The 18,229-nt window shown below is 34.7% G+C and overlaps 1 protein-coding gene across 1 annotated transcript in view; it reads right to left on the reverse strand.

Moving 5' to 3' along the window:
* The window catches only part of LOC149088686 (solute carrier family 12 member 2-like), a 104,939-nt gene that overhangs the window by 10,607 nt on the left and 76,103 nt on the right, over positions 1-18,229 (reverse strand). The window contains exons 10-18 of the mRNA XM_089248933.1: positions 17,704-17,811; positions 17,328-17,451; positions 16,299-16,400; positions 14,681-14,836; positions 11,798-11,897; positions 8,125-8,236; positions 7,111-7,245; positions 6,556-6,662; positions 4,901-5,103 (exon numbers count right to left, since the gene is read on the reverse strand). Of these exons, the coding sequence (XP_089105059.1) occupies positions 4,901-5,103; positions 6,556-6,662; positions 7,111-7,245; positions 8,125-8,236; positions 11,798-11,897; positions 14,681-14,836; positions 16,299-16,400; positions 17,328-17,451; positions 17,704-17,811 (1,147 nt within the window). The remainder of the gene's footprint in view (positions 1-4,900; positions 5,104-6,555; positions 6,663-7,110; positions 7,246-8,124; positions 8,237-11,797; positions 11,898-14,680; positions 14,837-16,298; positions 16,401-17,327; positions 17,452-17,703; positions 17,812-18,229) is intronic.

An 18,229-nucleotide genomic window follows, 5' to 3' on the forward strand; every position in this document is an offset into this window, starting at 1 on the left:
CCACTCAGAGAAAGTGTAGTCATACCCTACGATCCAATACTCTCACTGAAGATCAAACCGATTCTTAAAAAGTTCAATCTAACAACCATAGATGTGCCCACTAAAAACTTTGGTTTCATGCCCCCTAAGGATGCTATACCGCAGAATAAACAATGGGGCATTTATTACATTCCATGTGGTGATTGCTCTCTTGCTTATATAGGACAGACAAGGAGACCCATAAAAGCAAGTTTAAATGAACACGCTCGCTGTGTTAAGAATCAGGAATGTGAAAAATCGACCATCGCCGCTCACTGTTGGCAAGAAGGCCACAAATTCAAATTTCAAGAAGCGAGAGTTTTTCACAAAGTCAAGTCCACAGTTGATGTAGATTTCTACGAAGGCACATATATTCGGGCCTTCAAAAATATACTAGTGAACGATAATAAATCTACACCCCCGATCGCAACACCATGGCTTAAATTCATTTCGAGCGGGAATTACAAGAAAATTCGAATGGACCAATCGGATAGCACTATTCCGCAAAGGTCCAATCAGGATGCTGCATTAGTATCTCACGCAGGCTCACAGCTTCATTCTGACCACGACGTTTGAATCGAACAGACGTACTTCTTCCGCTGAGCAGCCGAGCGTGAAGATTTGGTATTCAACCCAAATGGGAAACTCGGTCAGCGAAACTAGTGGTTAAATTTTTCCTCTGAAGACGGCACCCATTGGTGTTGAAATGCATTAGGACTTTTATTATTTTTTGTGTATTTGCCTTATTCGTTGGTGTCTTCTAAATATTCTTGGGCAAAGTGGATCAACTCTTCTAAAATAATTCAGTCGATTAGTACCAAAACAATCTGATAGTAGTAGTTAAGGTAATACAGTGGCATCCCAGCTTACAATTTTTTTGGCTTATGAATATTTTTTCAGAGTTTTTTTGCCTCTGGTAAGCAACATTTTAGTTAATACGGATGCACTAATATAAAACAGCAAAGTTGCCAACTAAATTTTAATGCCAATCACAATGAACAATGAGTAACAGTTACTTGAGCAAGAATAATTAATTTATCCACCTTGGAATTGCTTTCCAGATACTCTTTCAGAAAGATTTCGAGCAATTTTATGTGAAATGAATAATCAAGTTAAAAGAAAATACATAAAAAAAAACCTTTAAATTTGAATGGTTTCAGTACATACTAAGACTCTTAACACCAAACTGAACAGTTTGGACACACTAAGAACATGTTTTATCTACATGTGTGTGTGTGAGAAATCAGATGACTGCATCACAAAGCACACCATCTCTATGGCCCCACATCCTGCAGCAGGGCTGTAGGCTGGGATCTCTTGTGGGGCCTCAGGCCAGATTTTTCGCAAGCCCTGTATAGTGAACTTATAGTGTGGAAAAAAACTGTCCTAAGCCACAGGCTGCAGCCCTATCAGTTTCTCTCTTCCTTTGTGGGGTCATGACCACCTTACACACTTTTTTCCATTATGGCTCACGAGCCTGACTGCATGGCGTACATAATATAAAACAGGACTGGTTAAACAAATCCCAGGTGCCAGGTCACCATGGGAATTAAAAAATTGGTGTATTGGTGCCTAAAATTTTTCTAGTGTAGTTACTAAATCACAGGATGAGAGCATGTTTGGAATTTATATATCTGCCGACATGAAAAAGGTTCACTAAAGTTTTGCAGATGTGAAAATCCAATGAATACAATAACTGAAACTAATTGAGAAACAACTAATGCAATGCATGCAGTTAATGTATCCATGCTTTTAATGACGAGCACTTACCTTTAGGAGATTTAAGACGCTTAAATCCATTGAAAAAACAACCATTTCCAGCTATAGAGCGAGACAATGCAATAGACACAAGTTATCACAAACACAAGACACAAATAGCAAGCAAAGCTGGCAAGCAAGTCAAATAATAGGGGTTTATCAACTGTCATCCATCACATTCATTCAGTTTTGGGCAGATAACGTTCAACACTTGATCACAGGGCATAAAACAGTCATATTTCTGAATGGATTCATCGACGAATGCTTTTGTCAAAAAGTCCAAGACATGTTTGAAGGTTAAGCATCATTCAAGTATATATATGCAGTATTTTTAATACCCAAAATGATTTTGTAAAATGTTTACAGTCATTTCTTGCCGAACATGGTATTTCTGATCTATGATCTTCATGAAGAAATTTTAAACATTTTGGATATGGGAAAAATTCCAACACGTCTCAATTCCTCATATAAAAGTATGACCATCATTCTTTTTTAAAAAAAAATATAAATAAATAAAAATCAATGTCATATTTCATTTTGTGAACATATGGTTGTTACATGAACTTCAGGTAGCTGATAAAGTTTTCATAGCCATCGTTGACTTGAGTTTGTTCTCAATGTTTTTCCAACGCTAGTGGTTGATAGCATTGGGAGAAAATAGTAGTATTGCAAGAATTAGCTACTGGAACTTAAATTTTGTAGTGGTCTCAGACTGCACTAGTACCTCCCTGAGCAGCTTGGCTTGTAAAACCGTTTTCAGATTTGTGAGTCTGTGATATATATGACGGCAAATTAGATGTCTCTCAGATTGGAAAAATTTGATTGGTTTAGGGATGCTAAGATTGGATGTTGCTGTCATTCTCTTTCCATTTAACACTGGCAAGGTTCTGGTTTTTCTGAGAGCTGGGGGAATCCAGGAACTGCACTCCATAGTTTTTCTTTTCTATTGTAGCAGTTTTGGTGTTTGTGGAATTCTATGGCCTTTACAGCCAGTAGATGTGTGTATAAAAAATCAATCAGATTTTTCCAACCTGAGAGATGTCTATAATTTGCCACCAGCCACAACCCGACCTACCAATCAGAAAACAATAGCTCAAGCCAAGATGCTTGATGTACAAGTAAAGAATTAGACCACAAAAAATTTCATATCAGTTAAGACAAGTGGGCTTCTCAAGTTCTCAAACTTGAGAAGCCCACGGCCTGGTTGGTTTCGTTTTTGTGAGTTTTGGGAGATCGGTCATACACACAACTAATGTGGAATAAATGGGTAAAAATGAAACGGTGAACAGTTCATGGCCTGGTACGGGGCAGCGGCCCGGCAGTTGAGAAACACTGGGTTAAAGTATCAAATTCTTGCAGTACCCTTATTTTAGTCTGATAATGCCAACAACTAGCATTGGAGAAACATTTAAAAAAAAAAAAATTTCGACAGTGACTGCTTTCAAGCCAGAGAGAGAAAAGCCACTTTCAGATAAACTTCACACAGTTTCACTTCCTTTCACTCAAAGACACAATCAAATAAGGGGATGTGATACATGCACCTATCACCATTACCACCAGAACCACAGCAACTGGCATTGAATGTGTCAATAGGTCATTTCAAAAGACAATCAATTTGAAAATCAATCATAATCAATAAGAACAAACAGGAAAATGGGCAATGCAAACAATGCTACTAAAGGCAAAACTAAAATGACTTCGTAAAAATGGGTTGCAAATACATGCACAGGTGCTTTAAAACATTTATATTACATATATATAATAGCATGCAAACAGTTGGGAAAACCGTAAGCGAAGAAATATATTTACTCGAATCTAACTCACACATACTTTTCCCCCTCCAGAATCGAAACTGTTTATAAAGATGTGCATTAGAATCAGTGTCAATATTAAGAACTAATACAGTCCATGCAGCTTAATGCGATCACATCGGGACTTTGGGTTTTTGATAACAAAAGCCAAATGACAACACTATATGGAAAAAAAGTCCAATTTGTCAAACGGAACATATAGTGAATTGGCACTAATAAAACAGGACAACTGTTTTTCTTTACCACATTATTGGTTGCAAAATGTTCAATCGTTCACAAAATTTATTTTTTGTTCTAAGAGAGAAACTCTTCTTTTGAACTAAGAGAGGACTTTTTCCTTTGAACTGAAATCATGCATTTTTGTTATTCAGCCATTGTGAGGCGTGAGAATGCATGGAACTGCCGGATGTACATCACAAATTAATTTTTTTTTTCTTAAAAGTACAATATGTGTTTGTGTTTCTTAAATCCTTTGAGAAAATCTTGCGGAAGAAAAAAAACTGAATCTGGACAACTGAAAGAAATTGATCAAGAACTGAAGGAAAGTGATTTTTTTTTCATCATGCATTTGCCTTCACTATAGGAAGTGCATAGCAAAAGTAGCTCCACACGTATATGGATCATAGCAAATACTAGAGTGAATATGACATCAAGCATGGAAATGTTTGTGAAAAAGGTGTGTGTGTGGTGGTGGGGGGGGGGGGGGGGCAAGAGAACACATTCTAGCCTCCTACATAGTCTTGCAGCCTGATAACTTAATATTAACTTAAGAATGTGCAAAAAGAAAGTTTTGACGAAAAAAAAAAAAACACATCTAAAGTCCTGATAACAAAAAACAATTTTTTTTCCATGTTTGTTTTGTTGGTTTGTTCTGCTCTATCCCAAAGTGATAACAATACCCAAATGACAACATTAAGTGTGATTTTAATAAGCGGCATCGATTTACTAATTTTCATGGCTGAGGAATAAGGTGTGCATCAGATTCGAGTATAAATACAATAGTTTTGATAACCATATCCAAGTGTGATGTTTAATGCAATTACGCCCAATTACCAATTCGAACAAGCAAAACATACATGCACTTTTAAAACTGACTCATTCCACTTCATAAAAATTGAGACGAGACAGCAAGCTTAAATTACTAACTTACCCACTAAATTGATCAAGAAAAAAAAAAATAATAATAATTTGAACACATCTCAATATATACCACATTGTACTCAAATTATGCCATGAACTTTTATGCTTCTTTAAAGACATTTTACGCTAGTTTTTTTCAGCCATTTCCATTACAAGATATAGAACCCACAAACCTTGCGACAATTGTGCGCTAGAGACATTCCTTGGAAAACTGCTGTCTGATAGCTCTGGCTTCAGCAACGAGGGTCTCCTGGAGCTCTTTTTTCCATTTGTGACTGGAGTTTGATTTATCTCCTCTATGTCGTTATATTCAGAATAATCCAAGCCTTCTTGCAAGCGAAGGATACCAAGAGCCAAATGCTTGTCAAATGCTTCACTAGAAATGAAAATACATATGAATACATGCATATACACAAATATAACTTTCATATAATGTCTCAGGAATTTTTATTCACAATTAAGCTTTCAAGGCTTCAATATTTATCTGACACCACATAGAACCCATTTATTTAACCTGTAACTACTCCTACGTACACCACTGAATTGTTTCCAAGCGGCACTGTAACGGGATCGGATCCGTGGCAAGTCGAGAGTGACCACCCCATTCAAACAAGTGCTGTTTAATAACGTTTATATTTATAATAATATTTTCACCTGAAATCCCAAGTTACGTTGCCTAGGATCAACTGGAAGTTATAAGGCATGGTGCTGCACCGTTGGCAAGAAACACCTGCTTCTACAGTGAAACGAGTTGTTGCTAGTGCCAACTGGCAGCTGAAGAGTGATAGGTGATATGCAAATGAGGAATGTGAAGGGCACTGATTAGCCACCTCGATAGTAGCCAATAAGGCAGCAGCAAGATCATTTCTGCACATTTTAACTTCACTTGGTCTTGCAGTTTCATCTTCATTACTTGCTTCATCAGTCATATTCTGAGTCCCCTCAGGACGTCTGGTTCTCCATCCTCAATGTTCCTGAGCTTGATCATCCTCTAAGGTCCATAGAAGTAAAGGAAGTCAGCAACATAGTTTGCGAGTGATCTAAGAGCAACTTGATTCTCCCTGGATTGAAGTTGCTGACTGTCATAATGAAGGAACAGGACAGAACATAATGAAGGAACAGTGGAATTCAAAATTTTGTCAAAATTTCTAAGACCCAAAAGTTTAAATTCTGTAAATAAAAGTAAATTATTCTGAGTTCTGAATCTCAACTCTTGTTGTGTTGGATTGTTTGTGATACTCGTTGAGATCCCGGTTGTGTGACACGTGGTACATAGCATTACATGTTTACAACTGATTGTACTGACTTCATTCACCACCTATCTTCAAGTTGATTCATTACATAATGCTTCCTCTCCACATCATTCCCTGCTGTTGATAAAAGATGAGATGTGAGTCTGGGGTAATTTGGGCCTTCAGCAAATATGACATTTTACATCCCATTTGGCATTTTTTGAGATATCGTTGTGGAGTATAGATAATTATGTGTATAAATATGTTTAAAACCGATTACACAAAATTTGTTTGACTTACGATTCGTCACAGCATCCAATTTGGAAAATACTATCAAAGAATCAAAATGGTGAAAAAATAATTATTATAACTTGGGCCCACGGACATTTTAACACTAATCTCATCCTAAATTTCAAAATGAAAAATTGCAAGACAATATTTTCAAATAAATATAAGTCCACCAGTGATTTTTAGCATGCACATGCCCAGTCATGAGGGATTCTAGCACCTGATTATGAAGCACAACTACATTGTGAAAAAAAGCATAATTTTAGAAACGACTTATTGAAAAAATAAAGAATGATTTGTTCACATACTGAATAGTATTAAAATATTCCTCAACGCCCTCTTTATCACTTTCCTGCCAGTTTGATTTATATCCCATGAACAAGAAATTTGGTCTGAGCTTACCAACGCCAACTAACTGAAATTAAAGAAAAATTTTGTCAGTATCAACTCATTTTTTTAGCTATGAATTTGTTTCGTTTGCAGTTAAAAGCATAGACACTTGTATATACAATGAAACCTGTATAAGACAGAAATTCGTCTTAAATGGAATCAAAAAAGTCTATTCAATGATTAGTGCCTTGATTTGCCCCTTTATAAAATGAAAACCTGTCTAACACGGAATATTATTTCAGTCTCATGACATTCCTTTTATACAGGTTTCACTGCATGTGGTAGTTTAACTTCTGAACGAAAATATTTCCAGTCAAAACTGAAAGTTTTGAAAGCCATCAAATTCACCCCAAAAAAAATATTAAGAAGCTTTATATTATGTTAACCTAATTAAACCTTAAACAATTTCATAAGAATTGAGCAATGTAACTGTGAAAATTATCTATAGAACAACAGTGAAAAGAAAAATTTACCTGCATCAATGAACGAACACCTCGATGGAAAACCTCATCCTCGATCAGCGAGTAAAATGCCTTTACCTTCCTCTTTTGCAGCCACCTGTCCGCTTGTCTCGCATAGGCGGTTCTGCCTCTCTCATTCAAAGTACCCTATCAAGAAAATAACATTTTATATCAGTGCAGCTGAAATGGAACTAATTTTTTTTTGCAACCACACATTTGAGAAAAATTATGATACTTACTACAATTCTATTCTACTTACTACAATTCTATTCTACTTTATACATTCAAACATTTCAGTAATAAAATTTTGATTGACAGAAAATATGTAACAAGAGGAATGGAAAATGTTTTGAGATATAGAAAATTCAAACTTTAGAAGTTCGACTGTGCATACTAGTAAAAAAAGTTCTAAAAATATTTCTAATTCTAGAGAGCATTTACTATGTGAATGAGAAGCTCTCAGTGAACAATATATCACGCGTATTTACGAATTAAAATATGTTGCAAGAAATGGTGATAAGTCAAATGGTGATAAGTGTTTACACAGACACACAGTCCACTAAACTTTAAATCTATTTCCCCTATTCAACTCTTTAATGCTCAGATACAAGAAGAAAAAAAAAAAACCAGGAGGTTCATGAAAATTTTCCAATTTTTCTTCTCAAAGTAGACTATAGCCCAAGTTTTTTTTTTACTTTCTTTCTCCCCACCCTCCTGTGGGACTTGGGCCTGTCTTTCCGGTTCCCGCCTTTGAAGATAGCTTTTCATTTTCCTCACTGTTCACAACCACCAAAACATACCCATATTCCCTACCTGGCAGTCCTCAGCCATCAATATGTTTGCATGTTCAGATGTCTTCAGCATTAAAGGGTTAAAAGATTAAATAATGAAATTTAATTTATGCATGCAAAAGAACTCCAATAATACATTTGGAATTTTTAACAAACTAATCAGCTGAAAATTAAGTTGATAAACAAGCATATAATTTATTTATATTTTAAAATACAAGATGTCAGTCAATCTCACCTTGACAACATGTCCACACACCATGAGACTCAGTTTCTTTGAAATGTGGTATGCAAAATCCACAAGCGGGGGTCTGTTGTTTGGACAGCCAGTTAGCACTAAAATCTGAGGCCTTTATGGAATAGCACACATAAAAACACAAATTAATACCAAACACACTGCAAGATTACCATACTAAAATACATTGCCACAAAATAAACAAAAATAAATTGAGAACACAAATAATTGTAATGTGATAATCTTTTTTCGAGGATATGACATCACTCTCCGCTATCCATACAAAGGTTATTAACAGCTGGCACAGATGCAAAGATATATTTCTTGGAAAGAGAAAATTCAACTGCCCCTGCAGGGAATTGAACCCACGTCCTTTCACTTTCAGGGTGAACACCCTAGACCAGCATTTCTTAATCTTTCTTTGCCCGTGGCTCCCCTGTTTTATCCAGTCTTCCACCCTCATCTAGAAGCAAGATCCTTCATACGTATTGAATTTATTTTTTCAGTGAATTTATACTGAACAAAAATTTTGCAAATAAAATTGGTCTCCAGACCACGGGTCTAGAATTGATTGAGCTCCCTGCTAAGCCGAGTTCTATTCAGGACCGTCTCAACATCATGGGGCCCCCAAGGTAAAGTGATGCTAGGTAGTCCCATACTTAGCCAGAAATAAACAACCTACATATTTCCTACTTATTTTCAAAATTTATTGTACTATACAAAATATCTAAAGGTGGGGTCACTCATGGACATGAGACCCCCTAGCATGACCCTCACAAGAATGGTGAATGACAGAGCTTGAACTACCAGACAGATACCCACGTTAATATGAATGACAGAGCTGCAGCCCGCGGCCAGATATGGTTTTTCTTCATTTTTTGTTTTTCACACTATAAATTTAGAGGTCTGTGAAAAATCTAGCTGGGGGCCTGTGAAAAACCCCCATCCTAGGGAACCTGCTGCAAAATGTAGGCGTTGAGGTCCGGGTGGGTCCATTCCCTGAGACGGTCCTGGTTTTGTGGGTGGTTTAGTTGGATTCTGTAAGTGTATAGTCACTAATATAAAAGCATTGTTTCTTCACACCTTAATTTTTCTTCTCAGTTCTCTGCAGCCCTCCAAACTACCTGTCATGGCCGCTTTCTAAATTTTCTCCGTGACCCATTGAAGTATCTCAGTACCACTAGGGGGGGGGGACCATCACTGCCCTAGACCAAAAGACAACACAGGAAACGAATAACTAAACCTTTCCTTGGAGCTCATGTGCACTGAATGAGATCGTATATGGATGGTCGGACACAATTCAGGCCATGCTCACAATTGCTGACGATACCACCAGATCTTTGCATCAGCCAACCTTTGTATGGATAGCGGAGAGCGACGTCATCCTAAGATAAGTCACCATCTCTTTTTATCTCACTTGAGAATTGCAGATTTAGTTTAAATTATATTAATGCAACTTTCATTTGACGGTTACCATTAAGTTGAGTCTTATTTTTATTGCAAACTAGATGTTACCCGCGGCTTCGATTGTGTGGATTTGGTAATTTGAAAATTGCTTGTTAATGATTCCTCCATATAACATTTGAACCCCTCATGAATCCCTTAGGGGTCAAATTTTCAGAAATTCCATCTTAGTAAGTCTATATTATAAAACATAATACTGACCAAATTTCATATTTATAGCTTCAGCGATTTTGGCTCAGCGATGGTTGCCCCTAACCTTTGAAACACCTTAGGGGGTTGAATTTCGAAAACCCTTCCTTAACTTGGGAGCAAGCATGCTACAGAGAGGAACACGAGAACGCGCAAGAGGGTGCTTTGCACCCCACTAGTTCATTTCTTCTGAAACACATTTTTTTTTTAATTTTAGTAAATATATATCTTGAAAACTAGATTTAATCAAAATGGAAGAAATTATGAGTAAACACCAGCATTTATTTGATATGGAAACTTACATTATTCCACACACTCCGCACAGATTTATAGTGTATTAGCACAGATTTATAGTGTATTCTTGACAAATATTCTTGCTGTACTTGGAGCAGCTCGTTTTTGTTTTTATCTAACAAGAGCACCCTCAAAATGATTGCAGTGATGGTCAGCAATGCAAAAAATATTATCATAGGCCATCAATTTGAAATTTTAGCAGTAGAATATGGAACACCCATTTCATCTACAACATCCACGGTATCTTTGCACGATTTTTCTCAGAAGAGGGAGTACGACTACTAGGAGGTCTTACGACACACACCAATCTGATTCGTTTATTGATTTTTAATCTGTAGAAACATCTTCAAAATTTTTTGTAAGCATTTAATCTCATCTTCGTAACTCAAATTGAGAGACATTTTTGTACAAGTAAAGTAACTCCAGGATGCACAAGGGGTGTTTAACACCCCAGTAGCTGCATTCAAGAGAACAAAAGAGAAAAATTTACGTTCGACATGTTCCCCTACTAAAAGATGACCTTAGAAGCAGCTACACCGGGTTATAGCCATTTAAAAAATAGCAAAGTTAGAAATTTTGTAATATATATTCGCGTGGGGTGTGCGCGCTCGCAGGTTAATGAGTCTTTAGATCATGAAATTAAACTCTTGATAAAATTTAATATTTATAGTTTTAGCAGTTTCGGCTTGGCATGATTTCTCTATATATAACTTTTGAATCCCTTTATGATCCCCTTCGGTGTCTAAAGTTTTTTCTTAGTGAGTCTTCACACGATGAAATGAAACTACTGATAAAATGTCCATAGAACTTATAATACTGGAGGGAGCATCGAACCGCAGCGATGGCAGCAACATTGAATGCAAGGAAATCACGTAGAACAACATAGTTCCTGCCTGGCAATTTCCCTATTTCTTGTAGTTGAATGATTGATGCTTCATTTGGTGCAGAAACCCAACTGAAAAGATATATTGTACATCCTCATTTTGCGCATCCCTGAAATATTTATTTAGTGCAGAAACCCCCACAAGCAACATTCTTAAGTTCAGTTTAGTACAGTCCAGTCTCTATATATTACAATTAATTGTGATTTAAAGATTAAAAAAAAGGAAGAGAATTCTTCTACAGATGGAAAAAAAGATTAAATTATTTCTTTTATTAATTCTGGATAAATTTCTTTTGTTCATACTGAAAAAATTTTCATTAACTCCGTAAGTACCTCTTTCATTAATTCTGGAATTTTCTTTTGTTAATTCTAGAATTCTCTTTTATTAATTCTTTCATTAACTCTGAATTTCTTTTATTTTATTGTTATTTCTCTAATTACTTCTCAAATAACTTCTTTCATTAATACTGAAATTAAGTTAATTAAGAATTTAAATGAATTTCACATCGAAAAATTTATTGGCAAAGGAAGTACTGTGCCTTTGGGGGGGGGGGGTCAATATTTTCTCCTAAAAAAATTGACCCGCATATACACCAACCCCCACCCAAATTAAAGAACAAATTTTTCCACAAAAAAAACTTGACTTGTACACGAGCACATGCTGTAATTTCACGTAGATATATACCTGTTCTTCATGCTTCAGTTAAACAAAGCAATTGGAAGAATTGTTAACGACGCACTTTCTTGCATTAACATTATTCATGATCAAATGCATACATTTTGAAGAAATAATTACTTAATAGCAATAATGTAACCTTTATTGTGATGTGAACCACAATCACATACCTGTAATTTTTAACATGCTCTTGAACAAGATTAAGCTTGAAAACTGAATTTAAAGCAGTTTTATAGGTTTGGGCTTGAGTGGAAGATCCCCAATTGACATCTAAAATATAATGATAACACAAGTATGAATTTAGTAGTTCGCTGAAACTTGAGAAATTAAAAATCAAACAAATACAGTCAAACTTTCGTGTAACAAAGTTGTTGCTCTTTTCCATCAAAACTATTATAGAGAATTACTTACAGCAATTTTAATGTAGAGTCAAAAAAGTAAAATCTGAGCGTTCAGGTGAAATGAGGTTAGATCATGACGTTCCACCACCAAAGACACATTCAGAAGCTGAGGTAAATTTAGAAACTGCCCCTCTATACGTGGAGTAGCATGATAATGCAACCCCTGCACACATTATGTTTCTGAGATGAGATGACTATGAAATGCATTGTTCACCAGGTATATGTCACTTCTTCAAACAAAAACGAAAGAAGACAACTTTTTTAAGGAAAATGTAGTTCACCATTAGAGGTATGACCAATATATAATAGAAAAAATTTAATGTGTTGCATTTTGAGTTTTTTCTGAAATAAATTTCAATTCATTTAAATGAATTGCAATATATCTTCTCATATATCAGCAAGACTTAAATGAGCAGTCGAATCCTGTTGTGTAGCACCCCTTCCATATGCCACGTCAAACGCTCTTGGTGCCAGAAATTTTCAGTGGCATTTTTGTTGCATCCAAGTGGAAATTGTTTTCTATTCCCAGAAATTGCACATGTAAAATCGTGATTCAAGATTCAGAAATCAATATTTTTATGCCAAACTTGTTATAGCACCAGAATTATGCAAAACAAATGTGAAATGCCCAATGGTGTGACTGAAAAAAGATGCCCATAAAAATATGGATGTCAAATACAGCCGATCCTCGCTAGAGTGAACCCGGGAGAGATGAGATATAGTGAATTCTCGGTTATAGTGAGCTTTTTCAGTGGTTCAAACTGAACACATATTCAACTAATGTTATTTTAAATGCTTATAGTGAACTGCTGAGAAAATGATTCTTATAGTGAACTGAAATGTCCCTTCAACGCAATTTTTTTTTCCAGTCCAGACTTCAGTGTCAAATTCCATAAAGAGGAAAGCAAATTGGAAAAAATCGCTGCGTGAAAACCACTGCTCACGAAAACAACTTGGTGGAGCAAAGACAGGGCTGTAACTAGGATTTTTGCCACCCCAACGTTAAAATTTGATAATTCTATAACATGTTCTTTGTTTTCACTTAAAACTGCTGCCGCCATAAATTTTGTCCCCCTCCTAGTAGTTCCGGCCCTGAGCAAAGAAGCTACATTGGTCTCTGAAATGAAAGCAGCTGCAAACATTCTGAATACTTTTTTCTGAGGAAAATATGGACAAAAAACTTTGGACTCTTTTCTAATCGTCTATCAGAAAACTGATGAACTTTACTTAAAATTGAAATGTATTCAATCAAAAATAATTTTTTTTCCCCATAGGATGTAAAAATTAAAGTAAAACTACTTCAAAATTTTTCCTTTCTAATATTTGATTGTCTATTTAAGTGATTAATAATTTATTAGTAAATTATGTGTCATTGCAGTGAATGTTTCCAATAAAACCACCATCAAATACTAAGAAATATCAATGTTTCAACAAATTCAGGTATAATGAACCTTGGGTTATAGTTAACTTTTTATTGGGTCCGCAGATGGTTCACTATAACGGGGTTTGACTGTATAACCAAAATATAGCAACTCAATATGAAGGCATATATCATGAAAGAAAAACACTAATTAATACTATACAATACACTGCCCATAAAAAGATTTTAGTTGCCTTATTCTAAGTATGGATAGCTTATTGATTTATCCTATTATGTTACTGTACTTTTTTAAACATGTCAATTGTGTTTAGAAGTCACGACTCCCAGAGGTGAGCTATTCCATTTTGTGACAACCTTATTACAGAAAAACTCCCTGCCATACCACAACTAATTGTCCATTACTAAATGATGCTGGTGTCTCCTTGGTGAAGTAATAACTCATGGTCCACCCTATCTATCCTGTTTAAAATTTTAAGCAATTTGATCATATCCCTCCCTCGACACCTGCATTCCTCCAATGTAAACATATTCAAAAATAAAGTTTTTCTTTAAAGCTTGAGTCTTGTGTACCAAAAAGAGCATGAGTAGCTCTTCTCTGCACCCCTTCAACCAAGTCTATGTCCCTCTGTAGGTATGATTTCCAAAACCTCATGGCTTCGTCCAGTCTAGGATGAACAGAGTCCCGGAAAAGTGGAAGAATCACTTCAGGGAATGTGAAGACACCTTCTTAGGAATAAAATTTAATCAAGGTTTGACTGTATATTAAGTAATGTTTATAGGCTGTGAAAATTAACATTTAATGTTACATGACTCATGTAAGAAGCATTATGTAAGAAGTATTTTCTGAATCGATCCATGCAAAAAACTTCAATCTATACTATCTCCTGTTCAAGAAATAAGAGGAAAAACTCTTGTCAAGCTATGCTTGTATTATGTTTTGTACTAAAGAACCAGCATTCTAGCAACATTACCAACACGGGACTGAAATGTTTTTGCACACTTTGATGAAAGGACTAATGAAGAATTTATTTTCGCATCTAACTCAATACTGACCAGAAACGAACTTTTTCCATGGACAGATTCAATTATTACTAGTGACAGCCTATAAAAACTTTTCATAAGCAAGGTAATAAATACAAAAAAGAAAAAAAATTTCATGTAAAAAATATGCATATGCAAAATTTTAAGGTTTATAAGTAAAAATACAAAATTACTTTCCTAATGTGAGAATATTACTTGCATGAACAAAATATGATCTTAACAATCAATACCTGGTTTCCTGTAGTAAATATAGATATATAGAGCAAGAACTAAGGCGAAAGTGAGTAAGGCTGTCCACCACATCATAATGAACATTACAGATAAGCACACCACAGCTCCCAAGAGACTCAGCCACATGTTGTAGTACTTGAAAGCAGGCCTGAAGCCTTTCAAGGAAAGATAGACATGATTTATCATAACATGAATTATTATACAATTTCACACAGTAAAAGTTTTGCATAAATCAAAAGTACAGTTCCACATACAGTGGAAGTAAACCTGGTTGCTTTTTTTTTTCACCCTTAAAGCGCTCCCATCATCTATGTATGATGAGCATAATAGCCTGCTCAATCCTCCAATGATGAGATATGTAATGTTTTTTTTAAGATCTTCTTAAAATGGCATATAGATGCATATATGTACATAAATAAATATTTATTTATATTTCTCTATCCTGCGACAGGCTTGCTTGTACTATATGAGTTAGGTGCATATAATGATGTAGTAGTCCAGTGTCTGCCTTCAAGCATTAGTATGTCAGTGATAGTGGGTTTGAATCTAGATTTTGTGTTTTTTACATCACTCCCGTATTTTTTCAATTGTATCAAATTTGCACCGTCTGTTTGTCATCCTTTCCCAAAAGGAAACTGAAAAAAAAAAATTCACTCCCACAGAAAGAGAGAAGCATTTCTATGAATATTCACACAGCCAAAGAGTTAAACATGCACCACTTACTCTTAAAACCACAAACTTTTGACTCAAATTCCACGAGATTAGAAAAAATATATTTTTGAAAAAAAGTGAGAATTTCTAGGCGATCTAGGGATTTCCACTATGGCAATTATAACGCACACAGATCAGGGAATTTTAAAAACCACTTAAAGAGTTAAAGCACTAACATTATATATGGATAATGAGCATAGTAACCTGCTCTATCATCCTATGATGATTCGAAATGTTTTTATTTTTGAGATGAAGTTTTTAAAAAGACATAGTTGACGTTCATATGTATGTTCTAGTTTTTTTTACTATTTATTTATTTTCTGACAGGTTTGCTTGTACTATATGAGATGGGTGCACATAATGATGTAGTGGTACAGTGTCTGCCTCCAATCATTAGTGCATCTGTGATAGTGGGTTTGAGTTTGAACCCAGTTTTTTTGTTTGTATCAACCCTATTTTTTTTTTTTTTTTTTGGTATTGAATTTGCAACATCTGAGTTTTACTGCCATATACCTTTCACGAAGAAAAGTGAAAAAAATGGATTTTTTCCTTCCCACAGAGAGAGAAGCGTTTCTCCAACTATTCCTGTAGCCAAAGGGTTAAATAATGCAGTTCTTTTAAATCTTCAGCAAAACATTTTGTGGAATCAAAATTTAAACAGCTATCTGACCCTCCTTAACCATCCCTTCATGGTTTCTCTTTCACCTGATTTCACATCGCCTCTTTAGAATGCCCCAGAATCAAAAGGGGCACACAAATTCACCAAGATATTGGTGAAAAATATCTAAAGTGAAATTATCTGAATGAAAAAAATCTATAAAGAAAAAAAATTATGCTCAAACGATTTCATAAAAAGTATGATTAAAAATAAACTATAATTAAACAAGCCATAAAAGTGTAACTGACCTGGGGAACGAGCAAATGAAGCATGAAAGCAAGAGAAATTTATAAGGCAATAAGCAGCGAGAAAGAAATTGGATATTATAGGTGCAATCGCATTCAGATCACCTGAAATGGAAAAAAATTATATATATATAATACTTGAAATACATGATACACATGATAATTACAGTAAATCCCCTCTTAACAGACATCCCCTCAGATGAGGTCACCTCTATTTTACAGCCAAATAATAATTCTCCTTTATATAATACAAGTATACATTTCAAACCCCTGATTAACTGCCACCCCTCTTTCATGGATGATTTTTTTTTATCCCGTTGTCTGCAAAAGACAGATTTTAGTGTATAATGATCAACTCATTGTAATATCTTTTAACTTACATGAATCAAATAAAAGAAAACACATATCAATGGAAGGAGCGATTCATAATATTGAAGTAAAGAAAATAAAAGTAAGCACATTTGTCAAAATCTGTGCAAAATGTACAAAATCAACCCCATATAACTTCTGTTTAGTAAGTTTCATTTAGAAGTTTTATAATTAAATATTATCTAACACTATCAATTTATACACTTACACACACACACGTCATTATGATAGGACTATTAGTTTCATCTATATAATTTCTTTGATCAAGAATAAAAAACTTTAACCCTTCAACTATGAATTTAAAAAAAATCCCCAGCTTTCTGTGAAAATGAAGAAAATAGGTGACAAATAAAGCAAATTTAGCATTGATTTTTTTTTTTGGGACGTATATGTGTCCTGTTAGTAGTAAAAGGGTTAAAACCAACAATTAATTTAGTACTTCTAGTTTTTGTAGGGAAGAGTGTTATACCACTTTTTAGATTTTAATCATTAGCTGTTTTTTTCTATGTTATCTTATACAGCTGCAGGAAACCTAAAAAACCCAAAACCGTAAAAAATCAGAAAAAATTACCAATACCTCTGATGTATGAATGATACCCAAATGTAGAATTCTAATTTTTTTTTTATGTGAATAAACATATCTAAAACTAAGACATAAAATACCTATGGCAATGCACCCTAGAGCAATGACAAAAGCCAAGCAGTAGGCTCTTCTTGGCTCAGAGCCTTTTCCATAACCTCTGGCAAACATTTCTATATGAGGAAACAGTTTATCTTTGCACAGAGCCTGAAAAAAAAAAAAAAAATTTCATCATAGCATGGCATTGAAAACGTTTCGACATCATCTTTCCCAAAAGACAGCAAAACATTTTTCAGATAAATGCGTGAAAAATTGAAAAACCACATGTATTAATTCATTTTGAAAAGGATTTACAAGAATTATTACTTCAAGATCGGAGGGAAAAAATCCCAACTCATCACAAAATATAAACTGCATTCAAGAACACTAGTTAAAATAATAATAATAAAAAAAAATCACCTGAAACACTTTTGGTGCACTGACAAGACTTGCAAGAGCTGATGACAATGTTGCAGCAAAAATACCTGCATAGATTATTGGACCATACGCTGATACCATTTCCATAACCTGAAAGAAAATTGTTTTAAATGTGTGTAAAATTTGCACTAACAACTCAAAACAAATTCAAATACTTACATTCCACCCTAAATTTAGATATAAAGTTTTTATAAATAAAAACTACATTCAATTTTTTGTTTTTTAAAATATTCTCGATTCAATGATGTCCCAGATTTAATATGAATTTTACTTGATCTTATGATAACAATAATTAAATTAGGATTCCACTGTACTTGAATTGTGTTTCGATAAACTAATTATTACAGTAATTTAGTGTGAAATAATCAGTAGTAGCATATAATCAAGAGATGTAAATTTGCTATACTTTAAGAAAATACCATGGTATAGTTCACAGCGGCGGTTTATAATCTGCATATGCAAATTTCATTCGCGAATAATGAAATTATAAGGAATGTAAGAGGTGATT

This window comes from Pholcus phalangioides, unplaced genomic scaffold (genome assembly GCF_987345545.1).
Source record: "Pholcus phalangioides strain wild (caught in Gottingen) unplaced genomic scaffold, Ppha-v1.0 ptg000003l_1, whole genome shotgun sequence".
NCBI lineage: Eukaryota > Metazoa > Arthropoda > Arachnida > Araneae > Pholcidae > Pholcus > Pholcus phalangioides.